The 21,914-nt window shown below is 38.5% G+C and overlaps 1 protein-coding gene across 3 annotated transcripts in view; it reads right to left on the reverse strand.

The window, feature by feature from the left end:
* The window catches only part of LOC121649243 (netrin receptor UNC5C-like), a 195,550-nt gene extending 178,541 nt beyond the window's left edge, over positions 1–17,009 (reverse strand). For all 3 annotated transcript variants that reach the window (XM_041999908.1, XM_041999907.1, XM_041999909.1), the window contains exon 1: positions 16,645–17,009. In XM_041999908.1, coding sequence (XP_041855842.1) covers positions 16,645–16,762 — 118 coding nt within the window. In that variant the 5' untranslated portion in view covers positions 16,763–17,009. The remainder of the gene's footprint in view (positions 1–16,644) is intronic.
* Between the last annotated feature and the right edge of the window lie 4,905 nt (positions 17,010–21,914).

Genomic DNA, 21,914 nt, shown 5'->3' on the forward strand with positions numbered 1-21,914 from the left:
TTATGAAGACTTAATCAACTTCTTCTGCACTCAGCCCAAACAGGACAAGGCACGCACTTGTGCATGTTGCTGGAGTAGTTTCAAGAAATAGAAAATAATAAAGTAATGAACAGGGATGTTAAAAATATGTGTGGTTTCTGTGAAATGTTTACTATGTGATTACTATGTGGTTTACTATGGTGATTAGGGTGTAGCACTGCATGTTACTCTACACCAAGCTGCAATACAATGATATGGTAGTTAAAACAACATTGTACATTATTTGTAATGGAAAATTGTTGGGGAAAACAAGTACATTTATATAATCAAATTGTAGCTCGTGCAATTCTATCTTTGAGATATAACTCTCGTCAGACTAAATCTATGAGCAGTTCAGATGTGAAATATGACTAATTGTTCTCCTGAAGTTGGCAAAAGCATTGAAATGTAACATGTACCTCTCTATCTTAATACCTGAATTTCATATGCTGTTATCTGTTCCTTTCATTGTGCCTCAACCTCCTTTAGCAAATGTCTCACCTTTGTACATATCTTTTCATCTTTTGTCTCTGTCTTATTGGGTTTTGTCACACCATCGTGATTATTTACTTTTCACCGTATAATTCTGTCCTCTTCTTTTTCAGGCAACTGTACTTTCTTACATTTTAACGTTTACTGGAGCCGGACTACTGAGGGAGCAGAGATTTACTCACTTTAAAAACCACTACACCCCCCCCCACCCACCCACCAGCAACTACATCGGTCCTAAAGCCAGAGTCACATATTTACACACAAACAGGCACAAACGCATTCTCAAAGCAGAAGACAGCAATCAATGTCGGCCAGTCACAGTTCAATAAGCAGACTAAGCAACGTTGCTCCATTATTACTGTCTTGTTTAACCAACCAAGAACAGCACTAAGAATCAATACTGTGCCATATGAAAGTGTGTGTTTGTGTGTTTGTTACAACAGAGAACAACGTGTGTTCATATATGTGTGATTCGCTCAGTGGGGCAGCCAGTAGGAAAAAGCCTTCAATGATTAAATGTCCACTTAAAAAGACCTTAGAGATGGTTGTGCGAGCATATTTTTGTGAGTATGTTAACCAGTTTTATGTATCAGATGTCGGAGGAATGGTCCATCTACCTTAACTAATTTTCTAGAAGCAATCTGGTCACAACTACCGATACAGAAAACTTAAACTCAGTCTGTTTTCTTTTCACATACAAGAGGGTCTTGTTTAGAGAATTTGATTTAGACAAAATGGTGGAACCCTAACATGTATTAGCATTTTGTTTGTTCGGGTTTTGTTGTTTGTTTGTTTTTTTATTTCACACAGACTAAATTTAAGGGCCTTTGAATTTCTTTTTCTATTACATTTTATTTTTCATACTTTGAACATATAGTTTAAAATAGAAAGAAATATATTTATAGTTTAAAGTGGGAAAGCGACATACATTCTTTAATATGCAACGAACAGCAGAAAACGGCTAAAACGACATAGCTGCTAAGCAAAAAGGAACACAGTGGAAAGAAGAGAATGAATTTATTTATCTAATAAGCATGACAGGGGTACCTCTCCCTTTTTTCTTTTTTTTAACATCAAAATAAAAAAATGACCTTTTCTTAAACTGAAGTCATCGCAGACCTTCCAGGCCCACTCGCCCTTTTCCTTGCAGTGAGATGGATAAAGCAGTTTATTCCCATCCACCCTTTCTCACCCACACTTTATTAGGCCTTATGTATATATATATATATATATAGATATATATCCATATATATATATATAGATATATATAAGGTAGATTGTTTTATTCCATCATAAACATCATGAACAGTTTTGATATTAAGATATTTCCTGTGCCCCTACCACAGTTGATATTCACCTCATTTGTATCTGGGTGCAAAACATCTGAGGCTTAGGTCTCAAAGGTCTGGACCAATAACGGAATAAGAATACTTGAGAATATGTTGTTTTGTGGTTTCAAGTAACAGACCTTGTACAATTTAGCTAATGATATCAGGAGTTTTTTAAACCTAATGCTCAGGTCACAACCTGCATAACTTTGGTGGCCCCAGCTCGTCTGAAACTCTGAAGCATTTTGCAATCTCAACTTTGTAAATGATTCATCATACACACCTCCCCTCCTCAGCTCTGAAGACCAAATGTGGTGTAACCAAAAGCTTTAAGGACTTAAACTAAAATACAGCACTGCTATTCTGCGAAAGTAACAATGACTCATTTCCATTAAAATTCACAGCCCCGGTGTTTCTCTGCAGATGAACTGGCAAGTGACATGTTTGCTCTCAAACCCTTAAACTTAATGTTGTGTTAGTTCGACAGTAAACCTGATACCAAGAAAAGACCACATGCATAACTGTCAACCACAAGTGTCATATTTGTTTCCATAGCAGGATATGTTTTCAGGATGAAAGCCAAGATGAGTGAATTGTAGCCTGTTGAGCAGGTGTGATCTTTCTATGATCTTCTCGTAGCACACCAATGCCAAGATAAATGAATGTAGTCAAACATCACAGATGGTACCACAGAATCAGAAAAAAAGAAACAAAATGTCAACTCTGAACTGATAAGTTTGTCATTAGCTACAAATTTCAGTTCATTCTCAGACTAAAAATAAACTTTGGAGTGTTGGAAGTTGACCTGAGGCCAAAACGGGAACCCGTCCCTCATTTTCTGACAAGACCTCAGCACTGAGCACAGATAAACCAAAACCCTGGAGGGGCCCAGAGGAAGAAGCAACACAAATAACCACAGCAACAATACAAGGATTTTTGAAGGAGCTAGAGGGAGCCGTGGGCATTGTCTGGCTTTAGTTAGCTACTTTCTGATTCTTTTGAAACTGCTCCTTGTGTGTAGATGACATTTCTCAGAACAGAGAAGGGGGAAAAACACTTCAAATGTTTCTGCAAAGTTTTCCCTCTCCTTCTTTTTGTTCAAAGTTTAATTCTCCCCTTCCCCCAGGAAGGAAAGACGCAAAGAAGAAAAAGAGAGAGCAGGGAAGAGACTTGGACCAAAGCAGAGAGAGATGAGAAGGAGAGCGGAAGAGACAGCAAGGCGTAATAAAGGAAAAGCAGAGATGGATGTGGACTATTTAGAAAGCACAGGGTGGCTCACTGGCACTTCAGATGTGGTCAAACAACCCTGCAGTGACACTATGACGTAAGTCATGCACTCATTTATCTGCTTTCGAAAAAGTAAGTCCATACACATGATGTCACTGGCACAAAGGCAAATTATAAAACTTAATATAACTTGCAGATGGCCATTTGCCACACAGCGCATACCATAAGATATACTTCACTAAGTGGGCAATGGTGTTCTGATTGTGTGCAGCTGGTGTGGTTGCAAACTATTTATTTGATGTAGATGTCCAAGAACAATGTTGTGCAGTTTAGTTTAAAAAAATTTAGACTAAGCTGTCACAAGGACTTCTTCTCAATCAGTAAAAACTCAGTAATGCGTCTAAAGTAGCTGTGAAGGGAATTTTGCGAGGTCGAAAAAGTTCAACCAAGTGATGTCATCAATTAGATTCTATGATTCAATCTTCTGTGTCCTTCTTCATATTTGTCCAGCTTTATTTAATATAATGTGGAAAATCAAAGAAAGACTGTCTTTAATTTATGCATAATTAAGAACTTTCATGTGCTTAAAGCAAATGTTAAAACCGTCTTTATTATGAAAGTGGAAATATAAAATGCTCTAGTATCACAAAATGACTTAATGTTACATTCATACTTATTTATCTTACCTCCTGCTATACCTGAAAACTCATATGCGAGAATGAGCTAATTTGCTACAAAGTTAAGGCTGAGAACGAAACATTTTGAGATGATAATAGGGTTAATGAAAGGATGTACAACTGTACAGGTGGCTTTTCCCGCCTTTCTGAAACTTCCCTGCCAAAATATTAGATATGGTCAGGAGACTGACAGGATATGCAAGGACGTGCCAAGAATATAACAGCTACTGCATATGGAGACACAGTGTCAATCCAAATTTCTGCTTTAACTGCCAAACTTATATCCAGTGCAACTGTGAGTGTGTGTGTTGGCTGCGCTGCATGGAAACCTCCCTTGCATGCTACTGACCAGGGCAGAGACACTTTTCCCTAAGTATACCATGTGTTTGTGGGTGTGTTTTCCCAGCACTGGCGCACCGATCGAGCCACATGTCATTGGACCCAGAGTCTGTTCATATTTGGAATACAGTTACTGTTACCACACCAGCTGTGCCTTGAGAGGTTGATGATGGCAATGGAAAAATTAAATATGAGAAGATAAAAAGCAGATAGGTATGTCTGCAGAGTCTCAAATTCTGAAATGAGCTGGATCCCAGACTTTAACATTAACTACTTTCATTCTATTGAAGTCTTTTGATGCACTTCATTAACGGAGGCTTCTACAAGAGTAACGATTTTATGTTCACCTCTGTGACCATTTTCTATTCTTTCTTTGAAATGACAGCTAATCTTCTGAGTTAAGGAAAACTCAAAAGACCTAAAAACAAAAGTAAAAGTCTAACATCCACATAAAAAGAAACAGTTGCAGCCAAAATGTTCATATGCAAATATTTTGGTTTTGTTTTAGTTTGACAAAGAATTTAAGTACTTAAAGGTGCAATATGCAACCTTAAGAAACAGCTGGGTATCAGACTAGGGCAGCCACATTTAAAAAAGACAATGTGGCACCAATATTTTAAAGATGCACAACAGAACTTGTGCAGTTTTCTCAGTGACGTGCCCCCTATCCACGGCTAATTTGGCATCCATCTTGCATCCTACCTGTACTGTGAGATTTCTCCAGACAGTGAAAGACATATCAAAATTCTTGTCTTATCTCTTGCGATGTTCCTTTTTTCTTTCTTTTCCCCTCTTCCTATGCTAGTGTCTTATTACATTTTCTTTGCTGAATCAGCCACAGTGCACGTTCAAAACAGATGTCAAAATAGATGTCACTGTGCCATCAAGCAAGTCTGAAAAGTGGAATTTTAATGTCAGAAATTTATGTAATGCATCTTTAAATGTTTTGAGAGGCTTGATTTTTCATCTCAGGAAAGCCAAAGAATTACTGACACAACACTTGTTTCGTCAGTGTAATTTCATGTTATTAAAAAAAATGAGGAAAAAAAAATAGTTTCTACTGAACGATCAAAATTCTTGCATATTTTATGCACAAATTAGTTCCAGTGTTATCGCTCAAACGTTTTTCCATGCTGCCACATTGTAATCTTTCTCAGAACAAGCCTTTTAAGTTGCCCGCAACTTCCACATAAAATTACATCAGGATTTCATCAGCTGCAAGAACATAGCAGCGGGCTTCAATTTCAGTCCCACCGTAACACATGTAATGATTTGACCCATCAGTGTTTCATTAATAATTTATCAAATACAACCCATATTTGAGGTAAGCATGTGATGACGTTTTCTGGAAAATTCATGATAAAAAATCTGCCTGCGATGCAGAAGCTTAAATAACCGAATACACTGATTTCAAAGATTTGCAATGACAAGAGGTTTGATGCACTTATAGTCAGAGCATGAAAAAATGGCATCAAAACGTTTTTTCTTCTGAAAAATTGCAGTAAAGTGTTGACTTTTCAGATCATAACCCAGCATGTCAAATACTGATACACTGATACCAAAACATTTTAACAGACATGTTTAAAAAAAAGAAAAGAAAAATCTACAGCACACCAGTTTCTGGATTGCTGTGCTCAGATGCAACAATGCCACCCGGCCTCACCAATGGTTTATTTCTATGGTGTTGTTTTATGTTGGGCAGCATTTAAAAGATATAGCTACACATTACAGTAAAATATGTAAACCATTTTTTTTCTTCATTTTCTTTTAATTTCCCTTTTTTAAGAAATTAAAACCACAACTGAGTTAAATTTTATTGAACGTAGACCTAAATCATGTAAAAATTGTTAGAATTGCCACATGATTTAACTTGTCAAAATGGTGCAGCTTTCAAATTTGTCCTTCAACATAAAGTCAGTCAGAGAAGAAGGAAGTTTGTTTAATGAGAAACTTGACTGTAGTCTTTAGGACCATTTGGTGCAAACATGCTGCAAAGTTGCTAGTGTTCAGACACATCTGCCTTCTATTGTTGCCTTCCCATATGCGCTACTTTTTCATTACACTGTGGTGCATGTTGTGCTCCACTGTTGGGGGTGGCAGATGGGAAGGGATGTGTGCTGTGTCTCAAAATTAATAACTCCAAAAGTGTATGGGAAGGCAACATGTTTTATTTTTTTTATACATTATACACACATAGTAAGTACTAGGGCTGCACGATTCTGGGAAAAATGTGAATCACGATTTTTTTGCTTAAAATTGAGATCAAGATTCTGTCAGGATTTTTTTATCCACATAATATTTATTGCACAAATAAACTTAAACAAAACAATCTATTGAAAAAAATGTTCAAAAAAAGCTTGTGTTTGCATGAGAGCTTTGTTGGAGCATTTCTTTGGCAGATGCATAGTTGTAGTTCTATCATTTGGAAGAAAGACTATTTCCACAAAAGGTAAAAAAAAAAGAGAGAGGCTGATAACATATTCCCCTTATCATATATAAATTAAACAGTTAGATTTCTAAGAACGTAAAGCGTATGCATGGCCATGAAAATATAACTTCAGAATTGGCTTAAAGATTCTTGGCCAAAAATACAAGTCTGTCAACATGTTGGGGCTTCAGTGATGAGCGGTGACATGTCACAATGTTTCCCCCTGTACTGAACAGCCGTTCAGAAGGTGAGCTTGTAGCAGGAATACACAGGTACTAGCTCGGTTCGGGCGGGCGGGTGAATGTCGCCGCTACCTCCTGGTATCTCTTCGTCATCCATTCAACCCCCAGCTGCAGACTGAACTCCGCTTTGCTTTACTCTCGTCTCGCTCGCTTTTTTGAAAAACCAGCTAACTGCAGGTGGGCTTGCTCCACTGAAGTAATAACGCTTTACCATTGGTTAGGGGGTGGGGAGGCAGCGGTAGTGCTGCGTTTGAGGGCGCTTTAAAAAATTCGGGGAAAAAATCGAAACGTTTATTTGTGACGCAGCAGTGATTAAAAATGCTTCAGAATCGTTGTTGTTAGAAATGAGATCACGTGTATGTGTGGATCGAGATCGAGATTTTTTAACGATTAATCGTGCAGCCCTAGTAAGTACTTAACCCAGCACCTCTCATTTAGCTTGAAATGGTCTTTATAAAATTTAAGTGCAAATTTGAAGTTAATGAAAGTATAACTAAAAAAAAAAAAGATAAACATCCATTTAAATTTAGTACTACTATTCAGTACTACTATATCTACTTTGGTCTGACCTCTCGTGGAAACCCTTGGCCTTGGGGATGGAAACATAAAACAGCACAAACACAGAGAGTAAGAAAGGGTTAAAATGTTAAATAGAATGTCTGTTAAAAACAATCAAAGTAACCTCTGGAGAGATCCTATAAAAAACAATCACCTATAAATTTTCTAAGATTATAAAGCAAAGGAAGCTAGAAAGATCAAAGAAGCCAAGGTGCTGCACGCACACACACACACACTAGTATGCACATAAAAAGCTGTGTGAACACAAACACAAAAAAAAAAATCTGTGTGGGAGGGAATCAATGAAAACAAAGCATAGCTGAAACATGTTATAAACAAGAGTAAAAACAAGTCAGTAGGTCTCTCCTTTTATAGTTGCACTTCTGTGTCAAAATGATGAGTACTCTAAATAAAAAATTACTTTTACTCTTAGGCTGCTAAGACAGTGTAGGACAGCAGATTTTAAATCTCTCATTCATTAAAAGCCGCAGTAAAGACTGAAAGAATACATCTCACTATAATTCCAATTCATGTTCAGCCTGTCTGGAAAAAAAATGTATCCATGAACAAACATTAAAGATCCACTTTGTAACTTTTTGATCTTAAAACTCCACTTTTCCGACTCATTTGGTGGCACAGAGACGTTTATTATGTGTATTTCTGAAGCCGTCATGCAGCTGACAAAAAACGTTCTATGCAACTTGTGCGATGTTGCAGCTGAGTTTTGTTTTGCGCATGCGTCACACACTAGCTAGCAGATGTAAACAAACCGGACGTTTTGAATGTGCACTGTGTCTGACCAAGCAAAGAAAAGTTAGAAGACCTTATTGGGGGAAGAGAGGAAACAATAGAGAGCAAGAGACAGAGCTGGAGATAAGCCAACAGTCAAAATAAGACTGCTTTTTATCTTGCATCTTACAGGTAGGATGGATGCTGAATTAGCTGTCCATAGGGGGCGCGTCACAGAAAAATGGCAATAGTTAGGTGGTGCATCTTTAAACTATAACACCTGCTCTGATTCAGTGCATATAAACCTGGCACCTAACAGTCAACCCATAATGTAGCCTATAATGTTGTGTAGTTTTATTGAAATAAATCAATAGTTTGACTTTATAAACAGCAAAAGATGACTTGTACAAAGTATTTAATAATAAATAGGTTGGGCCAAAGCTTTGAAAAAACAAAGAAATTACTATTTGAATGTTGGTAACCTATCATGCTCATCCATATGGTTCCCTTCTCATTTCACACAGTTCTAAAGAAATGTTTGAAAATTATAAAGTTGAGCATCTTGGTGTAGAAGCAATGTCCACTGTCTCAGCGCTCTGGCAGGAAAACAAGTGATGAATAAATTTATTTTAACTTTTCTTCCAGGAACTCATGAAAACAAAGGGCAACAAACGCACACAACTGGCTGATCCATTTTTCATCCAGCAAAAACATCCCTCTACAGAACAGACAACTCTGTAGCATGGACCAGTTTTCAACCATCAGCTTTATGACTCACTGCCCAGAGCAGGCTAACCTTTTTTCTCTTTTGCCAAGCCAGCTAATCAATTCTGAATGTTTTGAAGAAAATACACCTTGTTTAACAGTGAACACTTCACATGGTAGAAAATTCAGTTTTAAATCACTGGCTCAGCACTTCATATAAACACATTTTTAGAGCTATTTCTCCTTTTCTTTTGTGTTTGATTGAAAAAGTAGCTCAATTTTCCTCTCATATCGTTTTTTTTTTTTTTATCCCAGTTACATGATTAAGTTTTGTCCTAATCAACTAGCAAGTTTCTTACACCTTGCTCTGTGATTTTCATAGACCATAATTTGCATCCCTCACATTAAAAAATGAAGTTATCACAGCAAAGATGGATATTACCAATAATATCTGTTGTAACATATAAAAATCTTATGGACATGTAAAAAATGTCCGCATGGAGGCTGTAATTAATGATGCCTGCTGTATTTTCCACATATAAAGTCCTCAAAATCAACTCGCCATATTTTCCTCAGTAGCTCTATTCGTTCTTTTGGATCTGAATTTTTTTCCTGTTTCATCCTCACAGTTTTCCTGTAGAACACAAAATTTCACCAAGCACGATTTTCACAGCAGAGGGCCACAATACTCCCTCCTTTGTCTCCAATCTCCCCTTCCACTACTCTCCTACCTGTATTCCTTTGGGGAGGAGTTAAAAAAATGGGTCTATGGATAAATCTGGAAAGTAACAATGTAATATTTCATCCACTGGTGCACACACACGTACATACACACACATGCTCACGCACACCTATCTGAATCTATAAAACATGCCTTTTCAGCAAAGTGCTGCCCATATTCATTAGCCACTTAGAAGGCTGTGTTGAAATGAATCAAAGTAAACTGCTTACACGTAATCTTGTCAGCCACAGAGTAAAATATACAAGGCCTATTATAACACTGGAGGCAGAATAAGTGAACTCACAGAAGCATATTGATTGCACTGTGACTTTTTTACCCATCATGCACAATAAACTTGTTTCTTGTCCTTTGTTGTATTTTCTTTGCGTATTCTTGCCTGTGTGTGCATGTCGCACCCTTGTTTTTACAAAGCCTACACAGAAAACAGTACAGTAAATTACATCATGTCTACAGCAGGAAAACAGGCAACCAAAACCCTCTTTTACAACACACACTAAATCCCCCTTTTTCACGGCATTCTACAGAATTACAATGTACTCTTTCACAACAGTCATAACTCTTATGTGTATGTGGGCATGCACATGTGCAAAATGCAGACGTAAGCTAAGGAGGTAAAAAGTAACAGTGGTGATTACAGTAATTATGGTTTCAGGTTTTTGCATATTCCCTTAGATGGGCCATTGGATTACCAGACGGTTTTGGCACAAAAAAAGGGGAGAGAAGAAGGGGGGTGGAAAAGTGTTTCTGTTGGGGTGGATAGAAAGAGGGCTTGGATTGTTGAAAAAAAAAGTGAAAAGAAGTGAAAAGCTGGCTGAAAGACTGAGAAGTGAAAAGGAGAACAAGAATGGAAAAGCAGAGTGAGAGTAAGAAAGGAAACAAGTATATAACGGTGAAAGATACAAAGAAGAGAAAGACTAATCCTTCAGGCAGCTTCCCAGCATACTCAGCCCGCTTGCTCCCTCCTCCTCCTCCCTCCATTATCAACCAGGAGTTGAATGGGCTTTTACAGTGAGGCTTTGTTTCAAATAAAAAAAGGAACGTGAATGTCAAATTCTCTTTCCTCTCTAACAAAAAGACGATAATAAAAACATCTTTGCTAATTTTTGATTCTTCATTTCTTTTTTTTCCCCCCCTCCAGTTAACTTTATTTCCTCATTGAACTATGTTTCTTTTAAACTTCCCTCTGTCCCGTCTTTTCTAAATTATTTGGTCTTACATTCTCAAAACAGTACAATGTACATAACAAGCTTGCAGTGGAAACAAAAAGGACCCAGGACCCAGACCCCAGCCTGGTGGACCCCCTGTCGTGGCACGAAGTCTCCTCTCAAAGGCAGCTTAATTACACATTCATGGTGACACAAATAAGTCTCGCTTTCCCCAACACACAAACAAGCCACTCTGCCAAAACACCCAACACCCATCTGCTGGTCGTGTGTCTGCCCTCAAGGGAATCTTCCTTTAAAACGGTAGGCACGTTTCTAAAAGTCTGTTTTTCTATCAGTTTGTGTTTTAGGAGTGACACCTGTTCAAGAGCTGTAGTGGTTCATAAGTTTTAGCTCCACAAACATCTGTGATTGTGCTGTAAAGAGCTTACAAACATCTCAAATTTGCAGCTTTTCTTTAATATGAGTGCCTTGAGCAGAAAATCTGGAGACTCAGCAGACGGGTGCTTTGGCATGAACCCAAACAAAGTGTCAAAGACACACAGGGAAGGGGCAGGGGATTAAGATGAAGTGGCAGAAGTTGTTTCCATACAAAGAGGGGAAAAAATGTCTTCTTTAATCGCATGTCTTCAATAAGTGCAGCTTGCTGCTTGTATTTTTTTCAAGCGAATAAACCAACCTGAGCTATTTACTGGAGGTTTTACGGCATCAAATAAAAAAAATATATAGACCATGAAAAACCTAAGCAGCCTGCTGTGGACGGAGGCAAGGCCTTAAAACAAAGATACAGGGTGAGATTTCACTGAAGAGCAGCTGGCATAGCGGGGATCTCCATTTCTCTACCTGTCGCCCTCCTTCTTTCCTTTCCCTTTCAATTCCATCTATCTGCTTTGGACTCTTGTATCTGTGTGTGTGTGTGTGTGTGTGTGTCAGCAGGAAAACTCTCCTTCTGACTAGTGAGTTTCTGTGACCAAACACAAGCACATAAAAACTATATGTCCCAATACTTGTATTGGGCCCAGTTCAGAATAACAACAATAGGTCCACTGTTTTGGCCACACTTTTATTAAACAGTGTAAATATAAAAAGAGAGTTAGACAGAGTGGTGTGCAACAGCAATAATGGAAAGGGGGTAGTTTTTAAAAGGAGGGAAACATAAGAACACATGAAGAACATCAGAGGAAGCAGATTAAAAAGATGAAAGCGTGACAGAGACTATGAGAGGAGAGTCAGAGAAGGAATTGGGGACGAATGATGTGAGAGGGGAATTAAGCTGATGGACAGCAGCACAAAAAATCTGCAGCCTGGCACTCGGTGGCAGAAATTCACCAAGTCCAAAAGTTTACCGCTGGGATCACAGAGGAAGAGTTTTTCTTTTTTTTTTTGTTTTTTTTTCTTGAAGCACATTTCAAAAACTGACATCAAGTGTTTTTATGAAATTCAGATGGAATTGGAAATTTAAGGTATCAAATTACATGACTGTTTGTTGGCGATAATTTTCACCTAGTTGCTAAATTATTTAAATATTTCATGACATTTTCTAAAGTATTTTTAATGTATTTTATCCACCAGTATCATAACCTAAAGGTAAAGATACGAATACTTAAATAGGCTGAAAATGTGTGCACCTGCAGGACCGTGAGGGACCAGTGTGAACTATATAATGGGCCATTGATCAGGAACAAATGTTGTTCTCTTATAGCTATCACCCAACACACAGAGATATACACACAAGAACACACACAGCTAAACTACAACAAAAAGCCTGGAAATGAGAGCACCAAATGAGGCCTTGGGTTTCACACGCCATGAAAAATTCATAATTCCAGATCTTTACATGAAACTCTAGAAGGAATTGAGCATTACGGCAGGAAAAGCTGGGAATCTGTTTCAGAGCATTTAGCTGTTTCTTGTCTTTCTTCTCTAGCTGTTGTTCAAGAAAAAAAAGAAAAAGAAAAAAAAGGACACTCACAGACACAGTTGGACGAAGACGCACTCAGGGATGGACTCTTATGTTTCATGCTGGGTTTTCCCCTCGAGAATAATAAAAGATAAACGGTGCAAGTCGGGTGACGCAGTTTGGCAATGCAGCCTTTACAACCACGCTTCTTCAAAGGCGAGATTTCATCTTTCTAAAAAGAAAAACATGCCTGCAAAGTCCTCGACTGGTATACAAACAACCCAAGGTCCTTATTCTTAAAACAGAGTGAGCTGTAATTGCTATGCGTTGAAGTAAACTATATATAAAACACAAAGCTGTAGGTGGATGGATGATGGAGTTCCCCAGTCCAACTCAAACTGTACTGAGTGAATGGATGAAAAAGGCCACAGGCATGGAGTGAAGAAAAAAAGGGGGTCATTAAAATCCATTCACCAGCTAACAGAGGACAGGACTGAAGGAATAGAGATGCAGAAGTGAAAAGGCGTGTGAAGAGATGTCTCATCACTGGTCACACTTAAAGTGTGAGCCTATGAAATGCATAGAAGCATAATCAAGAATAAGATTTTTTTTAAGGAAAGGGCAGAAAGGTTGAGGGAAATCTGCCATCACTAGGCTGCTGCTAGCAGCAGGAGGGACCTCTATACAAAACAACCCCAGACACAGTGAAAGACTTCCTTTCACACACTCCCGTGAACGCCCATCAGAGCACACACACCACGCACGCAGAACACAGTCAAACACACAACACAGAGAACGCAGACAGAATGCAGCATTGTTTGACTGCAGAAATATCTTGCTGTGCATGCGTATTTGTGTGGCAGTCAGTCAGCTTGTCAAGTCCTAGTGGAGTGATCAAAGCTCGTACAAACCACCCAGAGAGATCTCCCTTCCTCAGCCATTCATCCTTTCCTTTTTCTGTCTATGTTTCCCTTTCACTCTGATACAGAAACTCCATCAAATTTACAACATAAAACCTGCTAGGCCAATTGCACTGCGCGCTGGCTGGAGCAGCACAACCAATCAAAGCGGCCTTTTTAGTTCCAATAATTCCCAGCTGTCCCCCTACAAACACTGAACCCTGGATGGCTGCACTGCACCATGGGACAGGATAAGAGCATAATGGCAAACAGCATGGGAGCTCCGGCAGTATCATCATGGCAAATTTGAACCTATACATACACAATAATAATAAAAAGCTTTCTCTCGCTCTCTCTCTCTCTCTCTCTCTCTCACACACACACACACACACACCAGGAGTTCCCTTAGACAATGCCCAAACTGCCAAGTTCATAAATGAAAACAAACACCTCAAAAGAGCACTTGTAGTCACACACACTAAAATGCACTTGTACAGACTTATAAGTGTGTGTGTGTGTTTGTGTGTGTGTGTGTGTGTGTGTGTGTGTGTGTGTGTGTGTGTGTGTGTGTGTAAAATTAAACAAAGAAAAAGAGCAGTTGAAGCCCAACATACTATTAAGATATGAACTTCAGACACCAAAGGTTTTACACTACTAATGCTCAGCCTCTGAATTGTAGAATCTGACTTTGCTGCAGCTTAGTCATCATAACAAGAGGACTTGTCAGTCTGAGCATAGCTATCTTGACACACATTCACTCAAGATCAAATGTAAAGGGGGTCAGCTAATGGCTTTTTAATAGCCCCAACTCCTTGAGGGCGGGGTATAGCTAGTAAAAGGACACAAGTGCTTAAGCTGGCACGAGAGGGATCTCAACTAACACTCCTCCCCTCATTGTATGTGCATATGTCACACAAGCATGTCTATTTCTGTAGAACTGCAAAGCCAGGTAAAACACACAAATTTGCTTAATTACATCACTTAAAGAACAAAAGATATGTAATGAAGAGTAAAATGACTTGGATTGAACTCAATGTAAGCTGCATAAGTGTGCTCAAAAAGGATTTGAAAAATCATCTAAAGCATTCATCGGATCATTTCCACAAATACCACCATCCTGAACATTAGTTATGACCTCAAAAACTAACTCAGCTACTAAACTTCCCACATCACATGTTAGTGGAGTTAAAACTGTAAGCAGCAACTAACCATGCAATATTAAATTATGCATAAGCAGCAACAAACTGTACAAGTTTGGTTGAATAAATATTTGTCTTTTACATTCAGTGGCGGTTTCCAACCTGTATGTGTTAGGAACTGACTTCTGGAGGATCAGCTTTCTGCACAAAGCAACCCACATTTGTGTGTTCTGGCCCATTCAGTGGAGCTAATGAGTGACTCCTCTCACACAAAGAGACAACTTCAGAGACATCAGCCAAGTTGTGGGAACAGAGAAATATCCAAAACAACAATAACAGGCATGCCAAATGAAAGCTGGAAAAAAGAAAAAAAGAAGGCAGAATTAGGGAAACGTCTCCATTTTTCCAAGAGTGTGAAAAGACAGAGAGCGTCAAGCATCTGAAACACGTCAACAGTATGAGTCCCAATTATTAGATTTCTCTACAGAGGTCAAACTGAGTTGCATATCAGTGCCAGGATGTCATTTATCAGAGGTAGGTGCGACCCTACTCAAAATGTGTCCCTAAATTGCAATGTATTGATTTACAAGTAAACCAATAAAGAACAGTTATAATGAATATTGGAGGCTGTTGCTGAAATGTTGTTCCCCAGGGCAACAAGAGAAAGGCAGCAGCAACATCATGTCCAATTATTTCCTATATTCAGCACAAAAGCCCTTGGCCAATTTGTAATGTCAATACCAATTTATAGACTACATCCTGGTGTAGACTGGGCAAATTACACAGTGATTTTCTTAAAACAGGCTTTCAGATAGAATATTAGTTATTAAAATGTTGTATCAAAGATAAGATAAAATTAAATATGACTGGCTATGATAAGGTCAAACTTTCACAAGGCACAGAGAGAAAATGTGAATTAAGCAGCTTGTTAAAGCAGCATACAATTTGGTCCTTTATTCTTTTAGATGAACGTTAACAAGGCACAAGTTCTCCGTGTGAAGGTCAGTGAGAGTGTGAAGGGGTGAGATATGTGTTTTTTTTTATAAGAGGCAGCAGGCTACTGGCTGAGCTCTTTGCAAGGAATAAATTGGCTAAATGGTAGAAAGTTGTGCAGCTTGATTCATTCAGTGTATGACCTGCTACAAACATCAGCAGCGGCTGGTGACTGCTTGACATTCTTTAGAAATACCACTTCAATATTCCTCTTATGATCCACTTGGGGTGTATTGGACAGCTGTGATAGCTTATTTCCACGACTTAATGTTTCCCCTTCATATGGTGAGCTCTTTTTAGACTGTAGCATAGCTAATGACGGTAAGATGATGATTGTGGCTTTAGACTTATATCCTCACCTCCAACCATGAGGTTTCGAGACGTTTTATCGGCGTACTCCTGGTTTTCGTGTTTTTTTTTTTGTTTTTTTTTGTTTTTTGTTTTTTTGCAATTGAGTAAAAGCTTGTGGCGCGCGCGTGTGTAGGTTACTTCTTTGCAATACTCCAATCGGAGCTCAGGAGCGTCGCCTGAATTTTGCAAAGCTCTGCAACGAAACAGCAGTCGCCTGTCAGTGATTTCTCTGTGGTCCCTTTCCACAACTGACTGTAACCTCGGACTAGATTTCACCGTTTATAATAAAGTAAATAAATAAATAAAACTCACCACCTCAATATTCTATTTTCGACCTTTTTTCACTCATTTTCAGTCTTGGTGAACGAATCATTTACTCTTGGGGAATCCTGTGAGTTCTGCCTTTTAGTTTGAACGGCACACTTCTAGCAGGGATACGCGTGAAATCCAAATTTACACTTAAAGATGCTGACCCTAACCCACCTACTCATCAATATCAACTCCGTTTAAATGGGGAAACTGACGAGAGAGAGAGAGAGAGAAAAAAAAAGTATTGTCTTCTCTGCAGGAGCTACTTGTGCTTCTTAGTCCTCTAATTGACATGCCGTCACTATCACACAAACGCACCTCGGCAACGAATGAGAGTCCCCATCACTTTGAAACATAGAGGGTGTAATTACAGGTTTTGGAAGAAGAAGCTCTATCCCGCCTTACCTTGAGCGACTCCTGGGTGTACAAACACCAACAGAAGCAGGATCCCCGCCGTCGCACACATTCTCACCAAGCTGGAGCCCCCCAGCGCTACTCCACTTCTCAGTCCACTTTTACCCATTACAGACAGGGCGTAATACACATGAACGCAAAGAAAAACTCCTCCGTCCACAATGGGGTAAACGAGAACCCCCCCTCCAGCGCAGGATCTGCTGATGGAGTCCAAAATCAACAGTATACGTGCAAAGCTTTTAGTCCCGATATGTTTCCGTCCTTAGGAGAGCTTGTTAAAACTGTGATAGAGGTGGTGGAAATAACGACAGGGTCCCGCCACTTGTGTCAGCGGCACTGCTGCCTTGACACTGCTCTTCGCTTTCCTCTCCGTGCGCTCTCCCCTCTGCCACCGTCTCCGTTTACGCAGAGAGAGAGAAATGCCACCGCCCTCTGGCTACAATACCAGACTCTCAGTTTCTTCTGCCTCTCTCCTTCACATCGCTTCCCCTTTTTTTAACACACACTGATGTGCCATTGACATTAAACTCTGAGAATTTGGTTTTTAATTACACGTTTGTGCCTCGGTGTGTCGATGAAGAACATTTCCTCCCACTCCTAACACGACATTAAGGGATTTAAACGGGATTTTATTTTATCCCTGAGAATTTGACAGTCATTAACTTTTTGCTTAAATTTCCCCAGTTGTTTTATATATGTGGAATAAGTTATAATACTATTTTCCTTATTTTTTGCATGGTTTTCTAAACCATTTGTTCATAGCTTGCAAATGCGCGAGTTTTTTTCCGCTCTTGAATGCTTTAAATGGGGAATAATCTGCAAGTTTTCCGAGACCTCGCCGACTTATCTCTGCCCCCTGACGGCCACGTCCGTTGGACCTCCGCAAGGACGCAGTGTGATATCCCAACAATGGCGTTTCATTCACTGCAAATGTGATTATGCACGAGTAAAATCAAAATGTTAAATACTTCTAAAGGATAGAATGTAAAATATGAGCAATAAATGCTCGGTTTTCTTTAGTTTGATTTTGTATAACCCCAACATACAATATTGCAACCTCATTTAGAGATATCTCCCCCCAACCTTTAATTATTTCGCCAATTCAGGGTAAAAGGGACAAAAAAGTGACGACATACAACAGACTTAAACACCTGATTATTTTGTCATGAGTGAATCCTGACAGTGGGATTTTAGAAAACTTTACAAGGCTGTATGTGCTATCACTACCAAGTAGATGAGTTATATGTTTCCAGCTAAATGGAAAACCACCTGGAAGACCCCTCAAATGTATCAACTAGACCAGCAGTTTTGCTTAAATTTCCCTGCTTTACATGTCAAAATTTCTGCCACCTCATCTTTATACCACATCTGTATTTCATGCCATCTCAGCAACTGCAATATTCAATACAGCGGCTTGTTGCAGCATGCACACACACACATACAGCTCCATAACTCTCAACACTGTTTCTGCACAGGCATTTGGGCAGCAAGGCCTGGATCATGCATTGTAAATGGCAATAGTAAAATACGTGCTTGGTGCCATTTGTCACCACAGCGGCCCTGCAGCTCAGTGACTACCACTGAAAGTAGCTGCTACCCACAGGGACCTATAAAAGCCTTTTTATTCTGCCACTTTATTGAGAATGGGAAAGCAATAAGTTACACTAGAAACATATGGCACACTTGGATATGGATCAGCATTTATACCAGCTTCAGTCAAAAGGCAATGGGATTTTCACAGTTTTGTGTGGCATTCCAGCACATATACACTTTATTTTGACCACAAGGAACTTAAATGTTATATTTATCCCATTGTTTTCTGGGAAAGTGCCTGTAATATTTGTTCATCGGAAATAAAAGATACAAAAATAAATAAAACATATTTTTCATGCAATGCTGAACATCCCAACAAGTTTAGTAGAAATTAAATTTACAACTCATCTAGCCATATTTTATTAGACAAACAGAAGCAAATTAAAGTTTATTGTTTGGTGTTACTGTTTTGAAAAAGTTTTTGACTTCTAACTTAAATATGATATTAATTTAAAAGGTTAATTTGTCAGTGGAAATATCTCATAGATGTGGAGTTACTCAACAACAACAACAACTAAAAAAGAAAAAAAGAAAAGAAAGAATGTCCAGACACAAACTTTTTTATTCTCAACATTTATTCTATGATAAGTTTTAAAAAATTTAAAAGTAAAATAAATAAATAAATAAATAATTAAATAAAAATAAAACATGTTACTGAAAAGGATTATTTTAATCCTGATGGTAGCAATGTTACAATAATAGATTAATAATTTAGGAAACATATATACAACTCTACATTTATCACACCTTGAGACCAATTCCAATTAAAATTAGTACCAGCATATGGAGATTAACTGTCAGTCATTAGAACCTCCCTCTGGTGATGACAGCTGGAAGCTGTTTTATTTAAACCCCTGACGTCAGGCCATGCTGCTCTATTGTTGTTAGGTGTAATGTCATAAAAGAAGAGCTCTAGGGCCATCAGATAAAAGGTTGCAAGCGCCTTAAGTTTAGCAATGGTGTCACGGTTTCTGGGTTTTGGTGGGTGTTTTGATTGTTTAGGATTTTGGTTTTTGTTATGATTAGTTTGGTCATGTTCTTGGTTTGTAGTTCTTATGTTCATGCTTTAGTTTTCAGTTTTGTCATGCTTGGTTTTCCCTCTTGTGTTCCTGTGGTTTTCTGTTCCTGCCTCGTTAGTTCACCTGGTCTGATTAGTCATCCACTTCACCTGTGTCTTGTTACTCCCTCTGTGTATAAGTACTCCCGGTTTTCAGTCATTCATTGTCAGATCCTCATTTTGTCATGTTTGGTTTTTGTTCTCTGGAGTTTATCCCCGTCGTCTATGGTTGCCTGTCTTGTGTTCCTGGGAAATAAACCTTTTACCTGCACCAGTTCTGCCTCCTGCCTGCATTTGGGTCCTCACCTCCGCCTCCTAAACAATCAAAACACCCACCAAAACCCAGAAACCGTGACAAATGGAACTGAAAATATCTCAGGATTATTTGTACAAAATAAGTTTGCTGTAAGAAAAATGATCTGCCCGTGGTAAAGGTTTCAAACTGTCAACAGCTTATCAAGGATCGACTGATTCTTCCCAAGAGCCATATGATGCAGTCACTCTTACTGCTGCTGGTGTCAAAGTGCAGAAGTGCACAGTTCAAAAGAGATATTTGGTCTGCAATGGGAGGTGTGCTAGGAACTCTTCAGTCCATAAAGAGCAACAGTTTGCAAAAAAATACACAAAGAAAGACCGGTAAAGTAGAAACACAGATGCATTCTACAGATTAATCCAAAACAGTCATCTGTTTATTGAAAACAACATATATGTTTGGTAGCTAACAATTGTATTTGTTTTCAGCAGAAAAACTTCATACCAAGTGTGAAGATACAGATTCTGAGATGTTGCACTTCCTTTCACACAACACTGGCCAAGCCACACATTGCTGCTTTAATGATATCATACTAATATGGAAGGTATCTAGGTTTATACGAAACTTGCAGTGATAATTCCTGACATAAGTTCCAGCTGCAAATCTGAAGCAGGTTTTAAAAACTGCACCAAAGAAATCCAAATCAGGAACATTTCCATTTACTGGTTTCAGACAAATAAACAAAATTGCATAAAATATTGTTATTGTCCCAGAATGAGCCTATATAACATATGTTCATGCAGGAACACAGGCTTTACACTTAATGAATATACAACTCCTCATGGCTATGAGAGTAAGGATAAAATTGGCATCCATGACAATGACTGTAAAATAATTATAGTTTAGCTATAACCATGTGGCTCACCATTCAGTTTTTATTTCTAACCCTGATCAAGTGATGTCACAGCCTAACGTCAACCAGGCAATAAATATTGTCATAACAAAATGCATTTTCATAAAATAATCGCACCCTGTAACACTGTGTCCCTAAAGGTGACAGGTGCATTGCATTTATGCTAAAAACAAGATGAGTTTTAATTCTACCAACAAGGTGTTGTTGTCTCACCAAAGCAGGAAATGAGAAAAGTCCTTTAGCAAAGTGCTGTTGTGTTATTGACAAAACATAAGCTGGTCTCAGTCTCACATCTTCCAAATGCCCATGATGGAAAGTACAGTAACTAGCTTCTCCTTCAGACCACTACTCCTTATGCAGACTTTGACTTTAATGAAACACCTGTATGAAAAAAAAACTATATGAAGCATATTTCTCCTAACACTGCTTGTATGGACAGTACCCTACTAAATGCCATTAAGAGATGCATTTAAAGGCCATGAACAAAGAACAGATACAGTAATTTCTATTCGAGAACATCTTACTACAAGGTATAGCATTATAGGCCAGGGTGCCCATTGTCATCATTCGGTAGATTGGTAGTAGAAGTTTTTTTTAACCAGGTATAAATTACTTTAATTTCTGGGAATTGCTGGAATTTTCTTTCATATCTGAGAGGATAATGGTCAGTAACATTCACTGTGTGCAGATGCATACTGGAAAGAGCTGGCCTGGCAATCTTAGACAGGTCAGAAGTGATTCACAAAAGTATTTTAATGCCCCCCTAATGCATTTCAAGGCTTTTTCAATAAAGGCAAAATCCTCTTCAAGTGGGCATATAAACTTAAGTGTCCATTAGTGGATTTAGTGGTCACCTTTTACTGACTTAAATCTTCTAAATGTGAATCAAAATCACCAATCAGAACATGGACTGTTGTTTCTCCTTCACCACAAACAGCAGAACATTATCTCTGGAAAAAAAGAAAAGAAATAGAAATAGTACAAAAAGGAGAAATAAGCAATTACCTAAATAAAATCCAGCAAATGTATTAGATTTAGCCAATTTAGAAACTGTATATATATATATATATATATATATATATATATATATATATATATATATATATTGTCACCTGAGGCATGGTACCTGTCAGATCTTACAATCTGATGATATTTTAAAGCAATTATTGTAAAAGTTAAATGTGAATCTGATTTTTCCTCCTCATTTAGGATTGTCATTTTGTGTGTGTGTGTTTGTGTGTATGTGTGTGTGTGTGTGTGTGTGTGTGAATGTTGGGTCTGTTTCAGAGCCCTCAAGCTCAAAGACAATCTGGCATCCCTTTATACTGTACATGTTTATGTGATAGCCATACAGTACCCAGGTCCTCTGTCTGTAACACACATCATCAAAAAGCTAGTGATAATGAGAGGGGGAGACAGAGTACAGTGAGAAAGAATAGCTGAAG

This window comes from Melanotaenia boesemani, chromosome 11, assembly GCF_017639745.1.
Source record: "Melanotaenia boesemani isolate fMelBoe1 chromosome 11, fMelBoe1.pri, whole genome shotgun sequence".
NCBI classification, from domain to species: domain Eukaryota; kingdom Metazoa; phylum Chordata; class Actinopteri; order Atheriniformes; family Melanotaeniidae; genus Melanotaenia; species Melanotaenia boesemani.